The sequence below is a fragment of the Monomorium pharaonis genome, chromosome 2, assembly GCF_013373865.1.
Source record: "Monomorium pharaonis isolate MP-MQ-018 chromosome 2, ASM1337386v2, whole genome shotgun sequence".
NCBI classification, from domain to species: Eukaryota; Metazoa; Arthropoda; class Insecta; order Hymenoptera; family Formicidae; genus Monomorium; species Monomorium pharaonis.
The window spans coordinates 21,145,856-21,173,832 of NC_050468.1; the positions used below are offsets into that span (position 1 = coordinate 21,145,856).

The 27,977-nt window shown below is 33.3% G+C and overlaps 4 protein-coding genes and 1 long non-coding RNA gene across 9 annotated transcripts; 3 read left to right on the forward strand and 2 right to left on the reverse strand.

Moving 5' to 3' along the window:
- The first annotated feature begins 854 nt into the window (after positions 1–854).
- On the forward strand, positions 855–25,413 carry LOC105828660 (corrinoid adenosyltransferase). Of its 5 annotated transcripts, none has more exons than XM_036283121.1 (6): positions 855–865; positions 6,030–6,035; positions 11,887–11,891; positions 23,283–23,458; positions 23,635–24,001; positions 24,632–25,413. In XM_036283121.1, the coding sequence occupies exons 4-6, from the start codon at positions 23,379–23,381 to the stop codon at positions 24,857–24,859; spliced, it is 675 nt and encodes a 224-aa protein (XP_036139014.1). In that variant the 5' UTR covers positions 855–865; positions 6,030–6,035; positions 11,887–11,891; positions 23,283–23,378; the 3' UTR covers positions 24,860–25,413. The 5 variants fall into 5 exon arrangements, with proteins under 5 accessions (XP_036139014.1, XP_036139015.1, XP_036139016.1 ...); XM_036283122.1 differs by having other exon boundaries at positions 23,298–23,458; XM_036283123.1 differs by lacking the exon at positions 11,887–11,891 and having other exon boundaries at positions 23,290–23,458.
- LOC105828633 (nucleoredoxin-like) lies at positions 3,158–18,748 on the forward strand. The gene is made up of 7 exons (XM_012667091.3): positions 3,158–3,985; positions 14,493–14,762; positions 15,734–15,834; positions 15,998–16,193; positions 16,355–16,445; positions 16,526–16,662; positions 17,118–18,748. The coding sequence occupies exons 1-7, from the start codon at positions 3,491–3,493 to the stop codon at positions 17,340–17,342; spliced, it is 1,515 nt and encodes a 504-aa protein (XP_012522545.2). The 5' UTR covers positions 3,158–3,490; the 3' UTR covers positions 17,343–18,748.
- On the reverse strand, positions 18,286–22,490 carry LOC105828641 (cell division control protein 45 homolog). The gene is made up of 9 exons (XM_012667103.3): positions 22,245–22,490; positions 20,669–20,821; positions 20,378–20,587; positions 20,132–20,308; positions 19,814–20,052; positions 19,392–19,728; positions 18,909–19,303; positions 18,764–18,840; positions 18,286–18,689 (listed from the first exon to the last, which is right to left on the reverse strand). The coding sequence occupies exons 1-9, from the start codon at positions 22,293–22,295 to the stop codon at positions 18,625–18,627; spliced, it is 1,704 nt and encodes a 567-aa protein (XP_012522557.1). The 5' UTR covers positions 22,296–22,490; the 3' UTR covers positions 18,286–18,624.
- Positions 25,302–26,713, reverse strand: LOC105828653 (ribosome maturation protein SBDS). Its single transcript, XM_012667115.3, has 2 exons — positions 26,373–26,713; positions 25,302–26,076 (listed from the first exon to the last, which is right to left on the reverse strand). The coding sequence occupies exons 1-2, from the start codon at positions 26,504–26,506 to the stop codon at positions 25,446–25,448; spliced, it is 765 nt and encodes a 254-aa protein (XP_012522569.1). The 5' UTR covers positions 26,507–26,713; the 3' UTR covers positions 25,302–25,445.
- A 502-nt stretch (positions 26,714–27,215) lies between these two features.
- On the forward strand, positions 27,216–27,949 carry LOC118644494. The gene is made up of 2 exons (XR_004962270.1): positions 27,216–27,385; positions 27,470–27,949. It is a non-coding gene; the product is annotated as an uncharacterized LOC118644494 (long non-coding RNA).
- Positions 27,950–27,977: the final 28 nt, after the last annotated feature.

A 27,977-nucleotide genomic window follows, 5' to 3' on the forward strand; every position in this document is an offset into this window, starting at 1 on the left:
TTCTCGGTCAGAACCTTGATACTGCAGGTTGAGATGTTTGTTCTTTGTGTCTGAATTTTTCGTACTGTTCATTTTTTATCTTTTTCTTTTTTAATCTAATTTTTCCGATATATTTAAAATTTAATTACACTATTTTTTATTTTAAATGCAAAATATAGTGCAATTAAAAAGAACAGACTTAGAGTAACGTTTTTGTAGTTGTATATGTATTTATTTTTGTGGCGATAGCCATTCGGAACTTGTTCAAAATTTAAAAAACGATATAACCGCTGATTAGTTATTTGCGTAAATTTGTAATTAGAAAAAGTAATGTTGCTAATGTTGATAATTAGAAAAAGTTTTAATTGTCTAAAAATTCTTAGCAATTTTTAAAATAAGAATACAAATTTTCTAATCCTTTATTTCCCGTAATTATTTTTTAAAATTTACAAATTAGAGATCTGTTCGAAAATTAAAAAAACGATACAATTATTGATTTTTTGTCCTGCAGATTAGATATTAAAGAAATTTTTTAATTGATTGCTTTATAACTAGACAATATACAATATTTATGATAAATATTTATTATTTATTTATATAATATATATATATATATATTATTTATATTTTTAAAAATTATATGAATATTTTATTTAATATTTATTGTCAGCAAAGAATAAATATTTATAGTAATATTTTATACGTATTTCATAAATTTTTAAATAACAAATATCTTTATATCAGAAGATTTTGACTTCTCTGTAATCTTCTTTTCCTCATCTTTTCCTTTACTCACCTAATTATCCATATTTACACACCCGAGACTTATAAAGGAATAACAAAATTTAAATATATTAACCAATAATAAGTAAAACTATAAACGCAGGTAACATAATTTTACACCTCAAATGCATGTACGCATTACGTCAAATATTAAATTCAATTACGTCATTTGAAAGCTATATATTCAAGCTTTTCAAGTTATACTAAAGTTAAAAAATGAATATCCGACATATTTCTCAAAATAACGTAAAGAATACACACCCATAAAACTTTTGACTCTCTGCAATACTGAAATGCACCTTTTACAATAACACAGTAAACATTCATAACTAGTAGCCATATTATGTAAAGAAGTAATTTAAATGGTTATTCTTAAAATTCAACATAAAGTACACAATATTATGAATTCCATAACTTTACATCTACTCCATAACCGACTTTTCTCTTTAATAAAATATAAATAAATATAAATAATTTTAAGTTACATATTTACAACATGTTTAAATAATTATATAATTAAAAATTATATAATTAAAAAATATAATAGTTATTACATCATAGATGGGAATCCTGAAATAATGCGGCATTTATTACTTACAATACTTACATAATTATATTTAATAATCTCTGTTAACACAGAACCACAGCATTTTTTCATAAATTTACCTGGACCAGACCAAGTATTTCTTATGGATTTTAAGTCGTTAAAATTGAATCCGAATCTTGTTTTACTCCATTAAAGTAAAATGTTAGCAGTATGCTAGCTACTTCGTCAGCAGATTCGAGCAGAACATCATGGTATGTACGTTGACATGAGTTAATTGCGTCCGTATTATGTTCGTGTTCTGTCAGCGGATACTGTCGACATACCTAATTTGACAGCAAACACTAAAAGCCAAGCATGACATGTCATTTAATAATTATTTAAATGGAATGCAAAACAGAGATTGCGTTCGTTTTGACGCTTACAGCGCTTGTTTATAATATAATCATTTGTCTTTGTTTGCCTATATCGGTCTGCGGCGAGTGTTAGTATTGAATAATAATTCTTTTCTGTGAATTTAATATCTTATATGAACTGTGCGCCGACACACACAATCTCTCATTCTGTTAGTTTTAAAACACATTCGCTAGCCAAATATCGATGTTTAAAAACATCTATAAAATCCCTCTCTCGCCAAAAAAAAATATAAATAATTATTAAATAACGCTTTTAAAAATTAATTTTTAATTTTACTTAATATAATCTTAATAAAACTTTTAGCTAAGTTAATTTTTGTTTATTAACGTAATTAAATTAATAATATATAACTCATTAACTTTAATTTAGTTAAGAAAACATATTTATTAACTTACTCAACATTGAATTTTATGCATAATACAAAAGAATTAGAAAAACATTTAACAATACATATTGATATGTGCATATTTATCTTCTTGTTAAACTATCCGTAACAGTTATACACATATTATACATTTAATTATATATATATATATATATATATATATATATATAAAATTAAAAAATTGGAAGAGTATCTAATATTAGTGGTTAAAACCGAGAAAAAAGGCAAAATTTTTCGAGTAAAAATTTACATTATAAAAAAATTTTATTATACCAAAGGTAGGAAACTAATGCAGGATACATATTCATTGCATATGTCTAACATCCGACATATGCAATGCGTCCGACAACGATCCAATATATTTAATGAGAAATAGAATTTCTAGATAGTAATAATTTTTTGTCTTAAAAATTTTTTCTATTAGATATCGGACATTGTAAGACAATAATGAAAATATATATACTTTCTTCCCCTCTTTCTCCAATTTGAACTATTCAAAGCAATCTATAAGTTAATACATTTTTTTAATTAAATTAAAATTAACAGTTTATAACATTAATTAATTATGTCAAAAATTATATAAATAAAAAACTAGCTCAATTAATGAAGCTACATCAATATTAAATTAAATTAAGAGCTAATTTTGAAAAGCATTAAATATTCATGACTTTATAAAGTTAGATTGACAATATTAACGTAAACAAAAAAAAAATTATAATGTATCAAATATAATGTGATCAAATAAATTAATTATTTTATTTATAAATTAAATTTATATATATATATAATAACAAAGCAATTAATGTTGTTTTTTCATCTAAAAATATACTTTTTTTTGTATAGTTATTTTGGAGCAATTTTTAAATCTCAATTAAAATTTAAATTTAAATTTAAATGAGAATTTTAATTCGATATCACTTCAAAATTAACATTATTAATTACACACTTTATATTATTGATTGCTGTTTAATTTATTGTATCTATTATTTGATATCATTTTTGTATATAGAATTCAGTAGAGCCGAACCAATGCAAATGTCATGAGGTATCTTGTTTCGAAAAGGAAAACATGACTCAATATCGCTGAGCGCGCCGGGAGGCCCGACTTCGGGTGCGCGTTTTCGAATGCGCCCGGGGATTTCGTACGGTAACTACGGTAAGTCGGTAACGATACAAATTCAGTCTACCGGCGTTTGCTCGTCTGTCGTGGTTTGCTCTCTCGCGTTACCATCTCGTCGGTTTCGGTCGGTTGGCGACACGCGGCGTCTGGTCTGGCGGCGGCGACGGCGGCGGCGGCTGCGTCTGGCTGCGTCCAATCCCTTCCCCGTCGACGTAGGGCTCCTCGTCGCGGCGCGATTTTGCTCCAGTCGCGTCGCGGAGCGATGGCCGAACGGTACGTCAACGAGCAGGTAACGTCCGCGGCGAGTGCCGCGCGGATGTCGGCCGGCGGCAACAAGCCACTGTGCTGGCAGGTCCGGTTCCTCGGCAAGCAGCTCGCGCGTTGCAGCCAGCTCAACGACACGCGGCTGTCGATCGACTCGCCGGCCGCCGGCGCGCTCGTCCACGAGGACGGCCGGCCGGCCTGCGAGGTCGTCGGCGTGTACTTCAGCTTCGTCAATCCCGACGCGACCTGCGACGATTTCACCCGTCAGCTGGTCGAGCTTTACACGAGTGTCAACGCCGGTAACAACGACGGCAACAACGGCGGCGGCGGCGGCTGCGGCGGCAGCGGCGCCGAGAAGAGGAAGAGATTCGAGGTGGTGCACGTGGTGCTTTGGAGCAACGTGATCGACGTGCTCGAGTTCGACGAAAGCTTCCGCGCCCATGTAGTCGATCTACCCTGGCTCGCCGTGCCGAATCACGATTACGAGAGAAAAGTAAGTCGCCGACTCCTCGACTTTTCCGCTCTCTCGGCATGATGGCTCTCGAACTTTTTTTTTTTCTATGCGCTTTCTTTTCTATGCGCGTATCCTCTCCTCCTCCTTTTTTTTTAAGTTCTTCTATCCGAATGTTTGTTTTCAAAAACTGTCGTGACCACACGGAAAGATTTTCGTCACGGTCACGTATCGGAGCTATCTCAATGACTATTATTGTCGATGTGTACTTTGAACATTTGCGACTGAATACCTTGACAATGGTATTCGGAAGACGGCTTTTCTTCTGAAGTTTTAACAATGCATGTTTTCTTGAAGCGAGAAAAACGAGCGATAGTTGACGAGCTTGGTCAGACACATTTATGTAAATTACGTATTGCTAAACTATTTGAAGTAGGAACAGTTCGTTCAAGTAGCTCATATATATATATAATCAGGATTAGGCAAGTTACATACTTTTTTTTAAAACCAAGTTAAATTAAGAGTTAAAGTTAACGATTTATAAAATTAACTTACGAAAAAGGGACTTTGGATTAGATTACCGTTAAAACTAATTAAAAGAAAAAGTTTTGTTCATTTGCATCTTCAATTATCATATTTATTTATAATTCGCAAAAGATTCTTCAAGATTAAATAAAAAATCGTTTTCCTCGGTTTGCAATATTAACAAGATGTGTACTCTCTAAATCTGAATCAGTAAAATCTGACTAATTTGCAGTGTTATTCTTATAACTATAATCATCTATTCACTATCTTTCAATGATTCCGATTAGAACAAAAGGACCTATCCTCATTGACTGAAAAACAGTGCGCTTTCACTGGAAAACGATGCATATCTCTGATTAATACAGTTATAAATAAATAGCACTAAAATTAGACTGTTATTCATTAAATAATATTAATTGCGGTTTAGAGAATACGATGATCAAAGATAACGATATAAAAATACAGATATAAAGAAATTTTTACTTGTCCGTTCAATAAATGGCAGAGATAGAGAGAGAGAGAGAGAGAGAGAGGGAGAGAGAAATTTGCCAGAATACGAGTATACTGTAAACATCGCCTTAGGCGGTGATTTTGGGAATTGCATGCACGTACGCATGGAATATTATTCTGGCTGGGGGCGACAACGCACAACGATCTCCGTTTTTCATTTCAACCACAGGCATTTTAAACCCTTTCGAACGCACAGTCGCGCTATTTAAGGTTCGAATGTTATTTGTGCGAACACTCCCGGCGGAGGTCGGTCTTACGAATGCACACGCGTGCGACGTTTCGTCCTTTCGAAACGCATTACTTATCCGCGCGATCTTTCTACTATTATTGTATTCCACCGATATGCATTATCGTTGATGTGACGGCGGCGGCGGCGGCGGCGGCGGCGCAAGGAAAATGCAGCGGCAGAGAAAATTGCGAAACCAGCCTTTGTGAGAATGGGCTCGCGTGTGAATAGCTCGCGCGGGGTCGAAGGAGCGATGCTTCATACGTGTACAGCATTTACAGTAAAGTGTCTCGTTGTTGCGTGCTATCCGCTAATGCATCGTGTTCTCGAACTTCTTCTCGCCCGAGGGGGCACGCGAAAAATTAGAGAGTGCTGAATATTTGACAATGGCGCCGGCGTAAGAAGAAAGCGTAACTTCACCGCGGAGCGATATCTTTACATCGCGATTAAAACGTTGACTCTTTCTCCGTGAGAAATTTCTCGAATATCCGTTGCAACAAATGAGACACGTGTCGGATTTTCAATCACAAGTGCACTCCGAAATAAATTTCTTACAATGAAATTTTATTTCTAGCTTTTATAGCCGGCTGTTTGGTATATTCATATTATATCAGTAAAAATTTAATATGGCTGCTGTTTGGCATTGATCATATTTATTTTATCTTTAAAATTTTACGCCTTAACGGTAATATTATGTAATATACGCGCGGATAACATTTTCAATGTTTAAACGTTACTAAAGAAACGTTGGATCACTTTGTATTTTATCCAGCCGGCGCACTTTAGGCTCATTGATGTCTACAATTTAAAGGGATGGGTACACAGAGTACAATATATACATTTAATCGGTCTCAATTCGAGGAGGCCGTAACGACGAATTGTAATCAACGTCAAGTAGCGTTGCGATTGGTCCTCGCTCATTAAGTCCACGCTTAAATCGCTTTTGAGGGCGTCTCACGCTGCCGTAATCACGAGTGCTTTGTGATAGTTTCGCCGAACGAGAGAAACCGAGCTAATTGAAGATCGTTTGAGAAGAATTAGACCTCAATTTTATCTAGAATGACCTCGCGCTGTTGCGAAACATCTATTAAAATGCAACCGCGCTATTAAAACTGGCGCATTTATTTAAAACTAAATCATATATACGGAGTATAATAAATCTCTCATATATAAAAAAGATATATTGTTTTATTTTTGTAACGGTGGCGCCTATCATGCGATGAAAATTTAATTTATTGAATAATTTATTATTATATAATTATTTATAATATAATTTACATATATAATTGTATAATTATAATATAGCTGTACATTGTATAATTATAGTGTAATTTATTATTTAATCCTTGTTAGGTGTATCGAGAATTCACAATTGTTTCATTTATTATACCTAAATGCTTTGATGTATTTATTATTTATTTTACACGCGTATTTCACGAGTCAATTGTTGATCAATGAGATTATGAAAAGATACTCGTGATTTAACGCATCGCTTATCATCGCCGATCCGATCATTCACCTTTTTTTACATCGATGCATTTTTAAAATTATTTTTCCATCTCTATACATTTTCTTAAGAGAAGACTTTTGGTTGTACGACGCACCACCGCCGCTTCGACGTTTTAATCAGCGAGGTTGCTCATAGCTCGGACATTTTTACAAATCGTAAGGAAACGCGCGTCTCTTCATCTACGAGCAACGCTAACGAGAAAGTGACTCCGAGGAAAGAAAAGGGGTTAAACCGACGACGGGGGAGCCTTCTATTCCGGACGGACCGTCGACCCATATCTTCCTTAAATAGCGTTCTCGTTTTCGTTCCACGCGATAATGAAAAGAATCGAAGGAAGGAGAGGCGGGGGGGAAGGACGGAGAGATGAGCACGGTGTATCTTTCTTTTCGTTCGCGCGAGCTCGTGCATACGAGAATTCATGAAAGTTGAAGCGACGTTTCCCTTGGGAATGTCCGAAAGTACGAACGAGTGTGCTATCGAATTTCAAATCGTCTCTCTTCGCTGACTTTCTCTTCATAATTCATCAAGCATGTAATTGCGTTTTGAATTTTAATCACAGAAATCAGCTTTTGAATTGAAATAATGTTGGCGTTCATGATTTGATAATTTGCTCTGCATTCACGCGGCTGCAACATCGATTGAAATATATCGTGAAAAGGCGAAATGTGTAATTGCGGACTCTATACACTTCACTTTAATTCTGAATGAACTTTGCAAAACTATAATTCGAAGTATTGTTATGAAGATGTTTAATTCTGTATGTATAGGAAAAAATAAAAGAGCATTTAGTGAATTCTTTTATTAAGGAAAGTTGATTGAAATTGTATTAGAGAAAAGTCATCAATACAGATATCTCAATATCTCCTTATTTCTCGAAAAATAAATATTGTACTGCATTAATATTGATAATATTGATAAGAACATAAACTGTTTAGATATTTAAAGAAATTAAAAACTTATGTAGTTCATGTATTCATCTTTTTAAATATAAAGTCTAGATAAAATCTGGAAATGAATTTAATCTAATTTAACCTTTGTATATAGTCGTGTTCCATGTTATCTTACGGTATAACATATTTGTGTAATCGACAAAAAAATATTTTCATTAAGGTGAAAGGATCTAAGAACAAATCTTCATATACATTAATCTGCAAAGAATTCCTATTAATAGCTTCTTAAAGAAAAAAAATGAAAATGTGAAGACATTTTCTAGTTTGTATTTGTTTTCGAAATTTTATTTTTAGCCTTTGTTTATAAATATAATCTAAAAATAAAATTAGTATATTGGTATTGACAATCTTTGTCTTCAAAATTCATCTCGCAATAAAAAATTTACAGCCAAAAAGTACGGTACATCTGAGATTTTGTGGCAATCTTTTTATAAACACCTTGTAAATTATTTGAAATTCGGGACGAGAGTATGTCAGATCTGGATTGTATCTGACTTGACAGATGTATGTTAATATAACGTAATGTAATTATTTATGCACGATATAGCTAACAAAGTAATTCGCCGAGATGTTAATTCAAACATTGTGGTCGGAGAAATATATTAGCGTATGTATGTACATTTGTTTCTACTGATTATTCGAAATTTGCTAATTAAGTTATCGTATAGATTGGTTGACAGCTAGTTAGCTGGTTCACTCACTCACTCATTCTTTCTCTGTCTTTCTCTCTCTTTCCTTCCTCTCTCTCTCTCTCTTTCTCTTTCCTCTTCCCCTCTTCTCTCTCGGTTCATTTCCCTAGATCTATCATTCCATTTGGGTACGTGATAGATTAATCTTCCATGCGAGATTAATCTTCCGTTTGGTACCGTACAATTGTTAATTGACCATCGTAAATCATGTAATAATATAGTCCTAGTCTATTGATCAGTAATCGCACATTCCATTAGTAAATGACTATCTAAACAAATAATTTAAAGAACAAAGTAAAAGAAGGAAGACTTAACTTTAATACAATTCATTTTTTTCAACACATACAGAAATATTTGAAACTACGAGATAATAAGATCGATGATGTGAAGAAGATAATTACAAACTCATTACTCACTTTGACAAAGACATCGGTTTTTTTTAAATAAAAAATAAATCGTGGAAGCGATAAGTGTTATTTACATAGATTATGCATTATGTGAGCAATGCGATAATAAATAATTAACATGTACATTATGTGTAATGATTAGCATAATTAGAATGTAAATTGTTTAAATTAATTAACATTCCATAATAGAAATAATATTCTTATAATATTATTATGTTGTTATATGTTATCGATTAGCATTTAATCTAAGTGCAAATTTAATATTGCATTAGTAAACTTTTAAGAATATAGTACATTACCAAATTAAAAGGTATCGCTTTCACTTGTCAATTATTTTATTAGCCTTGTCGATTTTTAATCACTGTTTCGAATAATAAATCTCAATTATTAAAAAAAAAAACGTTGCCTGATTCTACAGGGACGAATATGCACGTGTTCACAGCTATCAAGCAAAATCTTACCGCTGTTCTCTGTTGTGGTTTGCTTTTACATTTTGTTACATTCCCTTTTTTTCGACGCCAGTGCACGCCTATGAATTGTTCATGGCCTGTTAGTCCGTGATGGTCAAAGGAAAAATGGTAAATGCAAAGGTTGCTCGCACGAAAAGCCGGTCCCTATGTTTACAGGAAAAAAAAACCAATCTTGCGACAAGGAACTTCGAGCCACGCAATCGTCGTGTAAAAACCTTTCATGGCGGCCGTTGCTTCCCTTATAACTTATAATCGAATACTCTTTGTGGATTATTAATAGCCGCGTAACGAGGCAACGAATGAATTTAAGTTGGTGTTCTCTCATTCGCCGATGGCGAATCGGTGAAACTCCGATTTCTATAAATTATTCCGATTAGCACGAATCCATGTACCGACGAGATATATGTTTAACCGAGCGTTAGAAAGAGAAAATCTCTCGGTACAGGTCCTTTCTTATTTCAACAAGTACAAGTCAAGAATGTATGCTTCACACATTTCGAAGTGTTATCAAAAATTTAAAAATTTTACAAATTGTATTTTATTATATAAAGTTTTATTATCACATTTAAATATCTCTGTAAAATTGGAATGTAATATACTCTTATTAATTTAGAAATTATTTAATTTTTTCTTTACTCTAGATTCTTATGTAAAATCGCGTTTGATCATACATTTGCAAATTTGATGAGGAAGTACCATGAGGAAACGCCATTACGAATTAAATCAAATTTTCTACGTATAAAACTCTAATGAATATTCCTACAAAAGTTCATCTGGATCCACTTACTCGTTTAAAAAGTTATTTAAAAGTTAATTAAAAGTTAATTAAAAGTTATTTACCTAAAACTGTAGCAAAAAAAGTTATTTTCGCTGCATAAGCCATTAAGAGGAAAATTTTTTCCCTTGTTTTTTTTTTCTTTATAATCTCTGGTTTCAGAGGCAAAATCCGCATATTTACGATTACAATTTTTTGTCGTCGATTGAAAAAAAAAAGAAGCTCGCGATTCTTAAATTTCGATAACTTTTAGCTGGTATTGTGAAGCCAAAACATCCTCGACATATCGTCGATTACAAACGTCAGGTAAAATCACGTTTCCAACGCGTCGTCAACCACTCGGTCGTCGTTCGGACATTTCGAAGCGACTTGCTTATCGATAACAACCAGCGAGGGATATAAATTTCCTCTCTTTCTTTTTTCTCAAACATTCCAGATTTATTATCGCTCCGCAGTAGAAGGGAAGGATCTCGTTCACGTTGTAACGCCGGCCTGTAAAAAAACCCCCCCGGTAAATCCCGTGAAGCCGTCTACGAGCCGCCTACACGCGACACATTCGCTTATCTACGGATACTGCTTATGAGTAGCGCTTATGGATAACCGGAGAGGGAGTACGGAGGGAGAGCTTGCCGAGCTTGCGGCCGTGTCGTCGCGCGACGGCTGCAGTTGAGCGCGCACGACAGAAGCGTCGGAACTAAACTGCGGTTTCTGTACACGCGAGAAGGAAGGAAGGAAGGAAGGAAAGGGGAGGCGATTGAATGCGTGCGAACCAGTCAAAAGTGATCTCTGTCTCGTCTATCTTTCTCTCATTCTCCCATACGGTACTTTTTTAGCTCGGTTGCTCGCTTCCACTCGAACTCGCGGCCGGGGCGATTTTGCCGGCAACGAACGAGAGGAGAAAGCCCTCACAACGACAGAACGCGAGGTAGACAAGAAGAGGCAGACAGGGATAAAGAGATAGAGAGAGAGAGAGAGAGAGAGAGAGAAAGAGAGAGAGAGAGAGAGAGGGATGAAAACACATAGAACGCAATGTCGTGATAGTAGGGAATGTACACTGACCGTTATAAATGTTCACTCGTTCGTTATTAGATAAATACACGAAGGCCATAATTTACGGAGTCGTAAATGCTTTGATCACATAAATTTCGCAGCATATTCCTGGCGCGTGCTTTATCTAACAATTTTTACCCATTATGGCTATTGATTGTTTAATAACTTAATAATAATAATAATTTTTTAATAATATACGTATATTTTATTATTTTTTTAAATTATATGTATATGTCACTAAGAAATCAATTATTATTACTGAATCAACGATCTTTTAGACGTGAAGCACGCGCCTGGAAAGTCCTTTGATATGCAAAGCAACATGGAAAGGTCAACGGCCAAAAGACAAGTAAATATAGATGTTGCAATAAAATAAAAATATGTAGTTTATTCTCCAATAATGAGAAAAAACCGTGAACTTTTCAACTAAATCCTTGTTAGGTTGAAGTTAATTACAGAAAGTTTTTGAAACATAATAATAAAAATAAAAGTAAATAAGATGCCATTTAAACTGAACTTAATATCTAGATGAGTAAAAGCATAAATTAGATAAATCCAAAACATTTGTGAATTAAAAGAGAATTTGCATCACGCAATTAAAAAAAAAAATCTGTCGCAAGAATTCCGGGGAGATGCTGAATATAAAGAATAAGCAAGAATGTTCCCCACGCAAACAAATTACGAAACGGGTCGAAGGATTAACATTGGATTTTTTTTCATAAGGAGTTTTGATTCTTCCGAGAGCAAACACTTTTAATTTGGATCTCGCGAGATACTGTTTCGTCGTTGAGTATTGAGACCGAGACAGCCGGCGAGGGTTGGTCTAATAACTGGGGGCTGGCGTTTATGATGGTGCCTGGTGTACAGGGCTGAGTGAGGAAAATAACGATAGCAGCGTCGTTCGTTGAACGGTAGCAAGGGAGGACGCACGCGTTATCGACCGCTCGGGAGACTCCGAGCGAGGGCGAGCGCGAAAGCACCATCACGTCGTAGGGCACCACGTGACGCGGGAGCGGGAAATGTATGAAGGGACGCGCCTCCACGCCGTCCTGCTATCCCTTCTTTCACACTCTCTCTCTCTCTCTCTCTCTCTCTCTCTCTCTTTCTCTCTTTCTTTCTCTCTCTTATCTTTCTCTCTCCTTTCTGTCTCTCTCTCTTTCTCCCGGCAAAAGTATTATACTACTGATAACGTACAGCGCGATCCACCGTGTTCGCTACGAGACCCTTCTCTCTCGCCTTACGCCTCTTCCATCTCACCCTCTCCATGTCCCCTCCTTTCACCCTTTATGCGCGGCAGTAACCCGTAACGGGGCATCCCGCGCGATACGGGAGAAATCCCGACCGATCCTCCCTCGAGATATCGAGGGCGAGGGGCTCCGAATGCTCGAGAAGAGGGTCGACCGACTTAATGCAGTTTCGGGGGGTAGATTGGAAGGTTTAGACTCCGGTACGGGTGCGCGCGCGCGAATTCTCCTCTCGCTCGAATTATGACACCCGATCGACGGTTATGACGAGAAGCTTGTGTCAGCGAGTTTCGTCGAAAAAACTGAGGATGTAGCTCGAGAGATATCATGTTTCTTTCTAAAGAAAAAAACACATTTTATATTCTATTGTATTAATTTTAACTGTATGTGTATATTATATTAAATAATATACTAAAGGACTGAGAAAAGATACATACACCTTAATGTAAAAAAAAATGCAATCACAACATTTTCTTCTCGTTACAATAAACTAAAGAAGAAAGTGAAATAGATAGATTAAAAAGTTGTTTTAAAAATAATTAAAGAGAATCGTTAATGTATACCGTGATAACGTGATAAATAATGCAGAGATAAAAACAAGAATGTTCGAAGATGTTGATTCAAGCATTTATCCAGTCTTCTATCTAATCTGTTACTCAGTCTTTCACACATCTTTCACGCTAGTAAGATTATAAATATCTTCGGTTAACTTCAACAGAATTTCGACTAACTTAATCAGTTAATTAAGTTATCAAATAATTAAGTATTATTACACAGGTATACCATATTTAAAAAAAGTGGAAATAAAATCAATCATTTTTTATTGTTTAAAACAAAATGAAAAGAAAAAGAGTAATTAATGAATAGTGAATAATCGAGAATTTATTTATTATTCGAAAATATGTACGCTGATTGTAATATAAACTCTTCTAGTATTTTTTCTTCCTTTAGAAAAAAATCAATCACTAACATACAGATAACGTTAGTTTTGCATAATATAAAAAAATCCGAAATCGTGATTTGCACTGGTGAAAAGAAGTTTCTTTTTTTTTAAATACGTACTTAATATATGTTATCGCAAAATTACGAACGTAAATATTATACATATAATATAATAATAACAAAGGATAACGACAATAGAAAATTTGTTTATTATTTGGCGAATTGTGGAGATAACTGAGACCAATGCATATACGATATGATAAACCGTGCATCGATATACTTTCATTGATAATTATTTTCCATGTGTAGCTCTTATTCCATTATCCTTATTAGGAGTAATATCATCTAAGGTAATATCGCTTGCATCGTTAGCAGCTCCGGCTGCAGCTGTTTGTGCTTATTGCTGCAGAAGGTCTCTAGAGAAATACGCTTTTAGTTTCTTGTTTATTACAGCTATTGAATGAGACCATTATCTCCTTCCTTCCCTGTAACACATTAATTACACCCGCATACACACACACACACACACACACACACACACACACACACACACATTGATATTAAACAATAACAGATATTACGTGCGGTATGCGTGATTTTCGACACGAAATGAAATCGTAATTAAACGTCTGAATCGCGGTCAATGTAAAAAGAGCATGCTGTTTAAAAAAAAATCAAAGCTTCCGCTATAAATATTGAATATGCTTAAATATTGAAATTCCAGATTCAAGCAATTCTATTTTCGGAATGAATAGACGACTATTGTATAAGCAAGCCTTTTGTGAAGTCTCACAAGTAAACTTATCTCCATTCGCCGAATTTATTGAAACTCAAATACATTTGTCAAGTAAAAATATAATAATAGACACGTACTTTTATGGAGAATCAAACATGTTTAAAAGATAAAATTAGATCCCGAAAACTAGCTGAATTTTTTTTTGTCTATAAAAAATTTATTTTTTGTTTTAGTGAATAGCTTTTAAATTCTATATATTTTGTACATTTATGAAATTATGCTTTATTCAAAAACTATTGCCGAAAAATTAACTAATTTTTGAGGGCTGATTTTGTTATTTCTTAAACATTTTTGATTGGAAAAAGAAAACATGTTTATTATTTTTATTTTACTCTACAAATTGAGTTTTAATAAATTCAAATTATACACAAGTAAATTTACCAGTTTTAAGTTACAGTTTATTTCTTATTATTTCCGTTCTAAAGTATCATTTGCGACAAATTAATTTTTTTCAGACCAGACTGACTCGAAGGTATCGAATAAAAGCAGGCGTGCCGACGTTGATTTTACTGGAGGCATCCAACGGATCTGTCATAACAAGAGGAGGAGTCGAGCGAACGATCGCTGATCCTACTGGCACGGAATTTCCTTGGAGACCTCCGCATCCGAAAGCTGCTCTTGAGGATGGTCCTCTTTTGTCCTGTGGAGCCCGTGACAGCAACGAGCCTATGTTGCACGAGGAGCTCCGCCACTGTTTCAAGGGGATTTACTTTAGTGCACACTGGGTGAGCAATGATACCCAAGTGAATTAAAAATAACACACACATACGCACGCGCGCGCGATTTCGTGTGTGTATGTGCGCGCGTATGTAACACTATTAAAATCAAGAAAGGGCTAAAAATGATCATAATAGATCTCAATACTAAAAAATTTCTTGTATGATTTTATATATATTTTTTTTTAGTTTTTTTTTTATTGCGCGCCGTTACTTTCGGTCTTGAAATGTATTAAGATACACCCCAGCGAGAAACGATAATGAATTCGACACCAATTCGACGTCGAATCAACATCGAAATGATGATTTCGACGTCGAATCGATGTCGATTCGATGTACTATTTCTCGCTGGGACTATGATCATTATTGGTTTTTTTCGAATGTTAAAAATATTTCTACGCTATCTTCGACAATATTAGTTACATATCTCTCTCAAGGGAGTTGTATCTGTACGAAATAAACTGTTTCTAATTGATTCTTAAAAAATCAAATATTAATTTTAATTATCTTGACTGGATTGTTATAATGATATTAGAGAGAAAATAGCAATTTCTTTTTAGATTTTACTTCGAGGATATATAATCTTGTTTAAGATCTTTTTAACGTAGCAATCCTAAAGCAAATTATTGACTTTTTTTATTAGAAAATATTTTTAAATTGATTTTGAAAAATTTTTATATAAGTATTTGAAAAGAAGAAGGCAAAGGACTATTGGAATTTCATGCTAATAACGCAAAAAAATTTTGAACACATCAAAAATTTATTTAAAAAAATTTTTTTGCTATTGACATGAAATTATTCTTTATTTTTTTTATTTTTATGCATACTTTAATTACATAAAGAAATTTGCAATTTTGTGTAACCAATTAAAAAATATTGACAATTTGCTTTAAAATTCCATTAATCAATGTTTGTGTCGTATCTTCCTAATTGCAACTATTTATGTTACTCATTATCCTAATAACATGTTTTTTTTTTAGTGCCCGCCTTGTAAAGCATTCACCCCACAACTTGTGGATACGTATCAACGAATCCATGAGAGAGGTCATGATTTTGAAGTCATTTTCGTAAGCTCGGACAGGTAGATTTTCACAATGCACTCTTTAAATTAGCGCTGTTTATTCCAAACCGTTTTTATTTCTCTCATTTGATAGAGAACTTTTCTATGCATTTATTGTTGTACCAGTTATATTCTCTTATTCTCGTCGCGTACTTTTAGTGAAAGATTTCAATGATATTTTTAGGAGCGAGGATTCCTACAATGCGTACACGGAAACAATGCCTTGGTTGAGAATACCTTTTAATCAAGAAGAAAGACGTCGAAAATTGGCAAGAGCTTTCGACGTTCAGGCAATACCTACTCTGGTCATTCTAGATCCTCGCGACAATATAATCACTCTGGATGGACGCTCCGAATTGATTGAGGATCCAGAGGGATTGGTAATTTAAATAAATTTTTCAAATACAATATCACAAATAAAAAAGAATAAAATAGAAAAAAGGCACTATTAAAGATTATGAAAAATAAGGTCTAAAATATTCTCTTTTGAGTTTTACAGAATTAATTATTAATATTATAAAAAAGATATCTAAATTTTCAGAATTTTCCCTGGAGCAGTAGACTGGTGAATATTCTAACAGAAAAGTATGCTACGTCGTTACACGATGCTCCAGCCATTATCTTGTTTGTTGGTAAGATGATAAATAAATTTAAAAAATCAATTACATAAAATATGATAAAAACCAAATTGTTTAATATTTTTGTCTTACAGAGGGAGATGACTGTGAGATTCAATTTGGAGAAAGTGTATTACTGCCAGCTGCACAAGTGTATAGAAGGGATCAACCCGATTATGATCCAAATTACGACGATCCTGATGATTGTTTACAATTTTACATAGCTTTAGACGTAAGTGTGTGTGTGTGTGTGTCATATATATATATATATATATATATATATATATATAGAGGTATATAAAAATAGGTATTATATTTAATATAATCATATAATTTTTGTGAAATTTTCGAAGATTTATAAGAATAGAGTTAAGTTTTTTTAATTATAAGATATCCATGGAGAAAATTTTACAGTAAAATTACTATAATAAATAATAACCAGGAATCAAGGAAAGAATTATGAAAATTTTTACTATGTTTTTCGTCAAATTACCGTAATATTTACACTACATACGGTATAATTCTTTGAAATTTCTTCTCACGGTTTGTGGCTACTACGTGTGGTACATAGTAATTTTTACTATAAAATTTTCTCTGTATACATACATCTGTAGTGTAAAACTGCATATATTTTTTAAATATGGAACGTTTCTGAATTAATAACATTTAATAATTTTTATGACACAGTGCGAAACATCGGACATTCTTCGTGAGTTTATTGGTTTGGATGATGCAGTACCTCTTTTAACTGCTATTGATATTCCGCGAGGGATATACGTCGTAATGGAGGATGGTGCTGAAATTACTGTGGACTCCGTACAACAGTTCGTCGATGGATTTCTCAATAACAAACTGCCAATAAATAAAATAGCAGCGGTGCATAAAACATCAAAAATAAGCGAACCGGCCTAAAGTCATATAAAACGTTAATTAAATACGAAATTTGTACTTGTCAAATTTTATAAGAGTTGTTCAGACGAAAGTCCTTTTCTTTTTCTCATTTCTTTTTACACTCCTGTCTCTGTGATATCGTCGTTCTTTACGTTAAGAAATTCGTGTATAAGCTATATTTGTTCTTACACTGAGAGAAAAAAAATAGTTGCGATTACCACATAATTACAATTTAATAGTCACATTCAGTGCCAACTATATATTTATAGTTGTTTTATTAATGTAATGTTGTAATATAGCTACTAATTATTACTACGTAAATCATGTTTAAGAAATAATTACATTCATTGTTGTGTGCAATAATTTATTAATATAAAAACATTTATTTCATTTTGTCATCCATATTTTGACATTTTATTATATTAAAATTCTATATGAAATTATAAATATTTATAATAACATTTTTCTTTAATTAGTAGAACTACAGACATAACGTTGTTATTATTACTAAGCTGTAGCAATAATAATTATAGAAATGGAGCTCCTATAATTTTTTTACCATGCAATTATAGGCACAAAAACCAATACTTTTCTCTCAGTGTACATAATTTTTCGCGGATGTAACAAAAAAAATGTATTATATACCACTGTCAAAACTAAGTCGATCAAATTGTATTTTTAAGTGTACGTAGATGCACACAAATACGTTAATATATTATAAATTACTAAATAAATACAGAGTAAGCGCACTGGAGGCTTTATGTTTAAGATAGCCTATTCATCGTTATATAGCTTATTCACGAGCTATATTATATTTATCTTGCTGGTATTAATCTTTAATACATATATTGACGTAATTACACATTTGTTACATAAATTTAGCATGTAGGCACTGATGAGCATCATATCAATTGTCCGATATAGCAAACTTTATTTGTATTTAAAAAAATTTTTTTTCTTTGAGTTCTTTTTTATAAAAGTATTTCATTTATTATATCTCTTAAATTACTAATGTAAACTTATTGTTGTATCCTAGCATTTTTTATACAACACATACTCACACGATGTTATTGATTTACATATCAATCCTAATTTATATATATTAAATATTTTACAATTATAAAGCTATTACCGTCGCTGGTTAAAAAAATGTACAATGAATTTGCGTTAAAAAAAAGACACTATACGTCATTAGCAATAAAGTGCTTTGAGTTGTTTTAATAGTCGTGTTAGTTAAAAATTTGATTAAAGTGATTGTCATATATATCGTCTATCTCTGATATTTTTACATCTATAATGATTATCACGCAAGGAGTGCTGCCAAAGCATCAAGAAACTTGGGTCTTTCTTCAATTTTCAGTCTTATTACTGTAAAAAGGAAAAATGTTAAATATAATTAATTCCATCTGGCTCATGAAGTTAAAAAATTCCTCTTTACTTACTTGTACTGTCAAAATAATCTGCCTCAGTGTAACAATTTTTATTCTTTGCAGCCTGCTCGAATGCTTTCCCAAATAAACTGTAACAAAAAAATTCATGGTTAAATCACATAAACGGTTAAATTATATTTATGCCTATAAATATTACCTTCTAGGTTGATCCTCGCAGACTGGCGGTATACCAACAAGAAGGCACGATCCTTCTTCTGCATTAAATGTTGCAGAGGCTACTAGAGGCCATTCAGAAGCACGTCTGTTTCTTGAAGAATTCACATATGCTTTGAGGGCAAATTGAGCCAGCATAATCAGGGGATGAGAATGCGCAAATAAATAATTATCTATATTTCCATCTGGCACACTGAGATATAAAAAAGAACCAAAATTTTTTACTTGTTTAGCTTCTAATACACTTTGAGCAGTTTTAAAAATATTGTGAAGCATAAGTTTCGCTTTTTCAATGCCACTTTCTAAAACATCCTTTTTTGTACGTGACAAACAGTCCATTGCGTCTAAGAAACAACGTTGTGGTTGTCTGTCCTTTGTCTGCAAAAATACGATATTATTAGTAAGATATAGTCATTAGTTATTATAAAATGTAGTTATTAGTTATTCAATGACTATACTGACTTACCGTAGAATCCAGTAAAGCCAACATAGCATACACCATATCTGATGAACAATATTTAAAACGATAACCATATTGAAGAGTAAAACTAGTGCCAATAATGCTACTGACATTATATTTGCTAGCTAGTTTTTCAACCATTTCTTTAAATTCTTGTCTAAAGGTAAGATCCATTGCACGAAATAATTGTCTGGATTGCACCAGAGGTAAACCCATTTCAGCTAAAACTTCTTTCAAACGCTGCTCCCCCCTAATGGACCATAAACGTAACGACACTGCCGTTGACATTGAGTACTTCAAGCTAGCTTCAACAGTCCAATGACGATATAATGCTAATTGGAGACTGTTTTTATTAAGAAATTAACATAGCATATGCCAAATTTAAGTATTAAGTTAAAAACAAATTTTATGTACATATAAAAGGATACTCTTTATCATAAGTAACTTTAACAATACTCTGCTGCTGTTGTTGCTTGTCAATATCAACACCTTGTCTATGTGTTAATCTTGAAACATGGGCTTGAAGAGCACCTTCTTCAAAAACAGTTACTTGTGACTCTACCTTACTAAGGATTGATTGCTCTGTGAAACCAACTATGGCCCACCATGCCATATCTAAATTATCCTTTGACATATTCCAAGCCATCTCAAACACTACTATCGCGCTCTGTAATAAAATATAACATACACCATAAGTTTTAAAAATAAAATTTTTTAATAATTATTATCGAAATTATAATACATACTGATTTGCCATAGTAACTATATTGTAAATAATTAAAAAGAATTGTTGCCCTATTTTCAACCCATTTTCTTCGTTCACTTCGTCTTAATATATCTTCTTCGTTCAATCTTCTCCTTTTACTTTGCCTGCCTTCGTTTTCATTGTCTGATTCTTCCTCACTTGCGTCCTCTTCATCTGACTATATACAATTAAACAAAATTATAGAAAATATAGAGTTGTAGATAGAATAAAATAATTTGTTACATACACTATCATCTCGGAATATATCATTATATTCTGGGATCTCATTGTCTTCATCGGGTTTACCAAGAATACGTATTTGACTTTCTGAATATATATTGCATAAATCATAAGGCCTATGACTGTCGAGGATAAAGAATACCACGGATTCATCCGGTCGAAGTAATTCCACTAAATCTAGAGTACCACCGCAATTTATCATAACAACATTTTTTATCTAAAAAAAATTTTTTTTCTCAAATCACTATTGCCAAATATATCACTGATAGTGAATATATTTTGAAGATTTTTGCACTACCTCTTCACAATTTTCATCAAAGGCGCTTATCATATCCTGAATACCTCGAACAGGTACAAGAGTATATATTATATGATCATTTTTGAAAAGCTGTTGTAATATCCTACAGGCACAAATTGCATCGACATCAAAGTTCACCAGAAGTAAGCACCTCTAAAATGGAAAAAAAATTAGTTATTTTTATGCACTAAAAAATTATATGCTACTTGTGTCACACTTGCTATTAATAAAATCAAAGGATGCAATAAGCATGACTCTCTAACTCCGAAAGAAAACTAGAAAGAGAGAATTATGTATTATATAACTATGAATATGGTTCTAGATTTAATAAAGAATTTTGTAATTATAAAGTATATAATAAACAAATACATGATTGTACTTACTATTTATAAAAAACAAAAAGAAAAATATGTACAATTTTCTATTTATTTAAATTTTAAATAGATTCTAAAAAAATTATGTATAACAATGGATGAGTATAAAATTAAGAATTATTTATTGTAAAGCATATAACAAATAAACACGTTATGTTTATTATTTATAAACAGATTTTACCAATAATTATGTTTACTATTCATAGAAAACAAAAGAACTACACATTAGTTTTCTATTTATTTAAATGAAGGATAAAATTATGTGTAATACAAGTATAAATATAAAAAAGAGTTATTAGTTGTAAAGCAAATATCAAATAAATATATTGTTTGTTATTAATAAATACAAGATTTTATTAACAAACACCAAGATTTTATTGATAATAAGTATATTTATCATTAATAAGAAACAAAGAAATGAGATGTTTCTTTAATTATTTAAAGAAAAATAGAATTATATATGACTACAAATACAGATTTTTAATAAAAAATTATTTATTGTAAATAAAGTATATAACAAATATAGTTTTTATTGTATGTTTATTAGTTATAAAAAATAATTTATAGTTTATTAGTTATAGAAAACAAAAGACATGTAGCATATAATTTTCTATTTGCCTAAAAGAAAAAATTATGTATAACTATAAATACAAGCATAAATTTAATAAAGAATTATTTATTGTACAGCATACAACGAATAAACATACCGTTTGTTATTATGAAACTAGTTTTATTAATAACAGACATGTTTATTATTAATAAAGAGCAAAAAAATCAGATATACGATTCTTTAACTAGATCAAAGATACAATTACATGTAGCTTATATGAATTAAATATGATAAAGTCTTTATTACAAGCATACAAGGAATGTACACGCTGTTTATGTTTACAATAACAAACAGATTTTAAGAGTATAACAACAGACATGTTTATTATTAATAAAAAATCAAAAGATCAATGATGGTTACAGACTTGCATGCAATCCAAACCCCCAGCTGTCCAAAGGAAAGAGGGAATATGTATTTACGTAATTTACACAGAGAGAAAAGACGAAAAGAAATCCCGGAAAATCGGAACGTTGCGGAGAAGCCGAGGTTGCCGAGAGAGTTCGAGAAGCGAGACGGTGCGAGTAGGTCGCGTAACCTATACGCGGCGGACGCGAAACACGTCGCCGCGAGGCAGAACGGGCCGTCGACTCACGCTCTTTTGTAACGCATCGTAGAAATCCTTCTTCAGGTTCGTCACGAACATGTTGCGACCGTCTACGCCAGGCGAAACATCGCAGGTTTCGCGACGAGCTCGTGCGTGGGTCACAGGACGGACGGTTTAGCGCGAAAAATCCAAACCGTCGGGTGTCACACGGTGCTCCGTTGCGCGCGACGATCGCACGACCGCCGCCGCCGTCGACGCCGCCATGACTCTGGATGAGTTTGGCGCGGTCGGTTTGAGCCTGAGACCAACTGAGCGTGACGATCAGGATGCAACGATAAACTTAGGATTTTGCAATTGACAGTGGCAATGTCCGACCGCGATTGATTTTTTTCGCAATTCTTGTAAACAATGCCCGCTGAGAGTATCGATTCTCGACGAATCGAGATTAATCGAATCGAACTGGATCGACATGTCCGCGCGGTGTCGTAAATCTTAACGGAATTTTCAAGTCTGTTCTTTGGCGCTGCGCCATCATGAAATTATACTTTCTGCTATAATGCTTAAAATGAGATGGATATTTTTAATTAGGCGTGGAAAAGAGAAAAAGAAGAAAATGAACAAAAGAAAAGGAAAATAGACGAAGATTTGTTCCTTGTAATTAAACTTTTTAAGTTGAATTATGGGTTAAACATTTATCCTTATTTTCTTTCTTTTTTTTTCTGTTCGATACTCCAATAATCCAATCACATATATATTTTATTTCAAATGCAGAAAATATAAACGCAATATTCCTAGCTTCCAATTGAGCTGTCAATTTTTTATGTTTCATTCTTTCTCCTCAACATCATTTAATCACGTGCTTTTTTTCATATTGAGAAAATTAAGGTCGAATAAGTTATATTTAAAAAAAAATTTAATTTAATTAAAGTTAATAAATATAAAATTAATTTAGTTACACGTTAAAAGTAAAAAAACTGATGACGGAAAAATCACGGATACTCACGGATAGACGAAGTGCGATGTATGGTGCGTGACGTGAGTGTGGTTCGGAATCGCAGACGCGTTTCGTTTTGTAAGTTTTGTTTCGCGTCGGTCGGTGTCACTAGCGATTGACGATCAAAGGTTTGCACACACGTGAGTTATATTAAACGGACTGATTAAATCGCACGAGCGACACGCGAAATGGAGTTGATCAGAGGAGTGTGGAGGAAATCCTCTATCATGTACAAGAGCGGAGTGCAATGTATATCCTTGAGACACAAGTACGCGTTTAAATTCCCTTTATAACCTCAAAGTGCATCGCGCGCGGGGAACGTACTTGTCTCTGTTGCAGTCGAAAATGACCAACCGATTCGATGCACTGCGTGTGTTATGGGAAAAAATATTATATCGAGATAATACGTTATTGTCACCTTATTGACGATGACATTTGTTGCAGTGGCACGACGTCGAACGTGGCCGAGGTGGCGGTGTTTTCGCGTGACGGCGACTCCGGATTGACGATCACGGACGCTGGGGACACGAAGCCGAAGGACGACGTGATTTTCAACGCTCTCGGAGCAACTGACGAGCTGTCATCTTATATAGGACTGGCGAGGGAGTTTGCCTGTGATGGCAAGGTCGAACATCCATACGTCGACAAGCTCAAGAGGGTGCAAATGATCTTGTTTGACCTGAGTCACGCCATCTCCAAATCTGTGCCTGGGAAGACCAGGTCCTTCGAGAGCAAGCACACCAAGGATCTGGAAGAGTGGATCCTTGAATACGCAAATCAGCTCCCTCCGCCCGAGGATTACATCATTCCAGTAATTATCTAAATATTATAGTACTTTTACATATATAGAGCAATGGACAAAATAAAGTGAACATCTAGGAAATACACTACTTTTTTTGTTAATAGAAGATTAATTAATAGATTTTATCTTTGTTTGGAATAGTGTCATAGAAGGCTTGAATAATTACTAATAAAATACTTTATTCTTTTAACAGATTATTCTTTAATGAATTATAAATAAGATTGAAAGAATCTACTTCTTACACTATTTTTCAAAATTGTTCTTTATTATTTAAAACTTAAATATTTTTTACACTCAATATAGTTACCTGACTTAAATATCATTGATTCATTGTAAGTAGCTTTGAAGAGCAGAGGAAAAGATAAATTTTCTTTTCTGATATCTTTTAAACATTTTTCAATATTTCTTGAGAGATAACTCTGAAGAAAGGTATAACATTCCACTAATTTGAACATTATATAAAGATATAAATTAACCAAATAATATCCATTATATAAAGATATAAATTAACAATAAATAGTAAACCACTCTCTTATTTATAAAAGAAGTGTATTTGTTAGGTGTTTATAATTTTTTTGTTTACTCCTTGCATATTTTTTATTCTGTTAATTCTAATTGTACCTGATATTTAAAAACTAGGGAGGTGGGAAAGCTTGTGCTTCCCTACACGTTGCACGAACGGTATGCAGGCGTGCTGAGAGAAGCATCACGACATTAGTACGAGATGGTGCTCTAGATAAAGAGGCACAAACGTACTTGAATAGATTATCGGACTTCCTTCTAACAGTATCACGTATTGCGGCCAAATGCGATCAACGCACGGAGAACATTTATATTCCGCGAGCAGAAGTGACGGAGGAGAAGTGAAAGGACTCGTATGCAAACTTTTGTAGAGCATGAATTTTTTGCAGTCACGTGTATAAATATCTACACATGCACGATATATATACACATACACGTATGCGTACAGATATAGTGCAGCAGTTACAAATACAAAAAAAAAATAGAACCAAATATTCTATGGATATCGCCATTATTTGTTACCAAATGTTAGTCCATACGCTTGATCTAAATCAAGCAACATCAAGCCATACACATTTTGCAGAATGGATATGTATTCCGTTACATATCTAAAAAGTTGCAATTTTTAAACTGAATAAAATTAGTTAAAATGAAGAGTGCATAATTCTTAACTGCAATCTCAATAGGAAATGTTTATTGCAGTTTTTCATAGAAATGGTGTCATGGGAGATAGGATTATATGACACGCTTATATATGTAGATAATTTACTTAAATGATACTTGTAAATACAAATGCAGGTTGTTTTATTAGATATAACAAGATGCTAAGATATAACAAAATTGTCAACACATACTTAGAATATAAATTAGAATTACAATAAATACGAATTCTCTCCTGGTGAATAACAGTGTCTAGAACCCTATTTATGATTTATGTTAAGAGTTCCTCTCCTTCAACTACCTCATTTAAATTGACTAATTCCAATAAACCAGTTCCTTTTGTCTCCGATCGTATTAGTTCATCTATTCCTCTGTATTGGCCTGGATCAATTAAGCAGATTATTGTTAATGATCCATTGTCCCACTCCTCTGTTTCTAGCTTGGTCATAAATTTGATGAGTTTATCTTTCAATTTTCTAGCCTCTTTTTCTGGTATGACAAGCCTCAGCCTCATTTGGACGCGCTCCAAAGGCATCACCTCCTTCAGCTGTGAGATGACATCCAGTGCCTGCTGCTTGGCATTTCGATTAGGTTTAACAGAAAAGTGTATCTCGTCCTTCATAGCATTCTCAATCATTGTAACTGGATATGGACGTTTGGTCTCTGGATTTATACACTTGCTGGCAACTGTTGTGGCAATGTCCTTGAACATAGACTCAAGCGCCAGGTGCCTCTCCTTGTCGGAAACCTGAAGTTCACCTTTAGCAAGGATCTGTTTGCAGATTTCAGTTTGATCTTCAGTTTCGAAAGCCTTCAGGAGATCTTCCTTCTTTGCAACCTGACCCTTCGACACATTGATGAATATCGTGTTTGTTTGCAGTACTTCGTCAATATCTTTTTCTCTGAAATACATTTCCAAGAGAAATAATAAGTGATGTGTATTTAGATCTACATTACACAAAAAGTGTAATAATAAATTAACCTTATTTCTTCAAAATCTAGAAACTGAGCACTGAAACATTAGTTTTCTAAGAGAATAAATAATTAGGCCTAAGATATAAAAAAAGAAAAGGAATTTTACAAACACAATCGAGAAGATTTAACACGCAGTGATACAATTAAGGCCTTTAATGCGAATGAGTGAATGAAGAAACTTAGGTTAAACAGGTAGAGAACATCTCGGCAAAGGAGGACTTACAGTTTGTTTCTCCAAGACATCACTTTGTTCTTGTAGCACGCAATCTCGAATCGCTTGCCAGCCTTCTTCATGCGAACCACGGCCACGTTCGTCAGCCTTATTTGATTCGTTGGTGTGAATACATACTTCGACATTTTCGCAATGAGTTTGACTCGACACTGAACTGAACACTAAAACTGAAGCTGCCACTTCGACAAATGATTGAAACAATCGCTGCAAAATACACGATTGACAACAGTCTTTTCTTAAATTCTGTTTAACACTTTGCTTCAGAAAACATTGCACATTGTTTTGCAAACTGAGCCATGATTGATACGCATGTGTACACGCTAGAAACACGTAACAACGCGTGCGATATGCGACCGACTGCGATTGAATATATAAAAAAAAAAGATAGTAATTAACGTCGAAATTTATTTTTATCTCAGAATCTTATTATCTTGATATTGTTACCAACATTGAAAATTTTATTTAAAAAAAGATTAATTATATACGTCACGTCATTGACATTTTATTCTATGTGACGTTATTTAAGTGCGACAGCGAGATCGGCGACAAAATGTTCAAATTGTAATATTCCACACAATAACATGATGATATCGGACATCTCGATTGAGAAATTGATACTGCATTTTTACATTTAAATAATTAAAGTATATAGCAGCCTAATTTTAGCGTGCGAGCACTCAATTCGCTTTTTTAAGCGGTGTTTACTTTATGTCAAGTGCAGAAAGTGCAGCTTGTGAGTTGAAAGATTGCAGTTGGTGCTCTATGTAATCGATTGACACGTTATCTCGATGTATCGATACTTTCGAGAACGTAATTGTGCGCCTCGATAGATTTCGAATTACCACGTATAGTACGTATTCGAATCAGTTGTGAAACCATAAATTTGTGCTCTGTTATGTTCTGTGGAGAAACACATGCGATAAATTAATGGTATTCAATTTTAATCGCCCTTTTCCGATTATAAAAAACTAAAGGCATCACAATCAAAGTCCATTAGCAATAAAGTAAGTATATATGAACATATAATATATAGGTTGATATTCATATAATCAATTAAGTTATTATATTTAAGATAACCTTAAATGCAGTTCCAGGTCCGCTGTTGCGCATCAGTGTCAATAAGTTTGAAGCTATTTTTATTTTAAGTTATGATAACAGCTGATTTATGAAAACTACATACACATCACAGAGAAAACTTGTGAGTTTATTATTTTTTTTTTATTTTAATTCTTTATTAGACGTCACCGTTGATAATATATATGACATTTGATTTGAGACAAGTATTAAATAGCAAACGACTAGTAAACGTTTTAACATCCAAATGTTTACGAAATCATGATGAGTAAAAGTTCCAAATAGCGATTTTTCCGAATAGCGACTTGTCCAAATTTTAATTTTGATTTTTTGCGAAAAATAATTAGTATGCAAACAAAATAAAAAAATATGAAAAAATTAGCAAACGAATAGCGATCGAATAGCGTTTTCCAAATTGTTGAAAGTGTTAGTACGACAGTTGACTTCATACCGGTCTCTAATTCTTCTTTCTGCTTGAGACTATCTTGATAAAAGAAAAATAAGATAAATAAAAATGAAAAA

Excerpts from the sequence above, each read along its gene's own strand:
- LOC105828633 (XM_012667091.3), top strand. The coding sequence starts at position 3,491 with ATGGCCGAACGGTACGTCAACGAGCAGGTAACGTCCGCGGCGAGTGCC. Across the intron at positions 15,835-15,997 it reads ATTTTCGTAAGCTCGGACAG|GAGCGAGGATTCCTACAATG; the intron begins GTAGATTTTCAC and ends TGATATTTTTAG. Across the intron at positions 16,446-16,525 it reads AGCCATTATCTTGTTTGTTG|AGGGAGATGACTGTGAGATT; the intron begins GTAAGATGATAA and ends TTTGTCTTACAG.
- LOC105828641 (XM_012667103.3), bottom strand. The coding sequence starts at position 22,295 with ATGTTCGTGACGAACCTGAAGAAGGATTTCTACGATGCGTTACAAAAG. Across the intron at positions 20,822-22,244 it reads ACGATGCGTTACAAAAGAGC|AGGTGCTTACTTCTGGTGAA; the intron begins GTGAGTCGACGG and ends TTTCCATTTTAG. Across the intron at positions 20,588-20,668 it reads TTGATGAAAATTGTGAAGAG|ATAAAAAATGTTGTTATGAT; the intron begins GTAGTGCAAAAA and ends AATTTTTTTTAG.
- LOC105828660 (XM_036283121.1), top strand. The coding sequence starts at position 23,379 with ATGGAGTTGATCAGAGGAGTGTGGAGGAAATCCTCTATCATGTACAAG. Across the intron at positions 23,459-23,634 it reads TGTATATCCTTGAGACACAA|TGGCACGACGTCGAACGTGG; the intron begins GTACGCGTTTAA and ends CATTTGTTGCAG. Across the intron at positions 24,002-24,631 it reads CCGAGGATTACATCATTCCA|GGAGGTGGGAAAGCTTGTGC; the intron begins GTAATTATCTAA and ends TTTAAAAACTAG.
- LOC105828653 (XM_012667115.3), bottom strand. The coding sequence starts at position 26,506 with ATGTCGAAGTATGTATTCACACCAACGAATCAAATAAGGCTGACGAAC. Across the intron at positions 26,077-26,372 it reads ATGTCTTGGAGAAACAAACT|AGAAAAAGATATTGACGAAG; the intron begins GTAAGTCCTCCT and ends AATGTATTTCAG.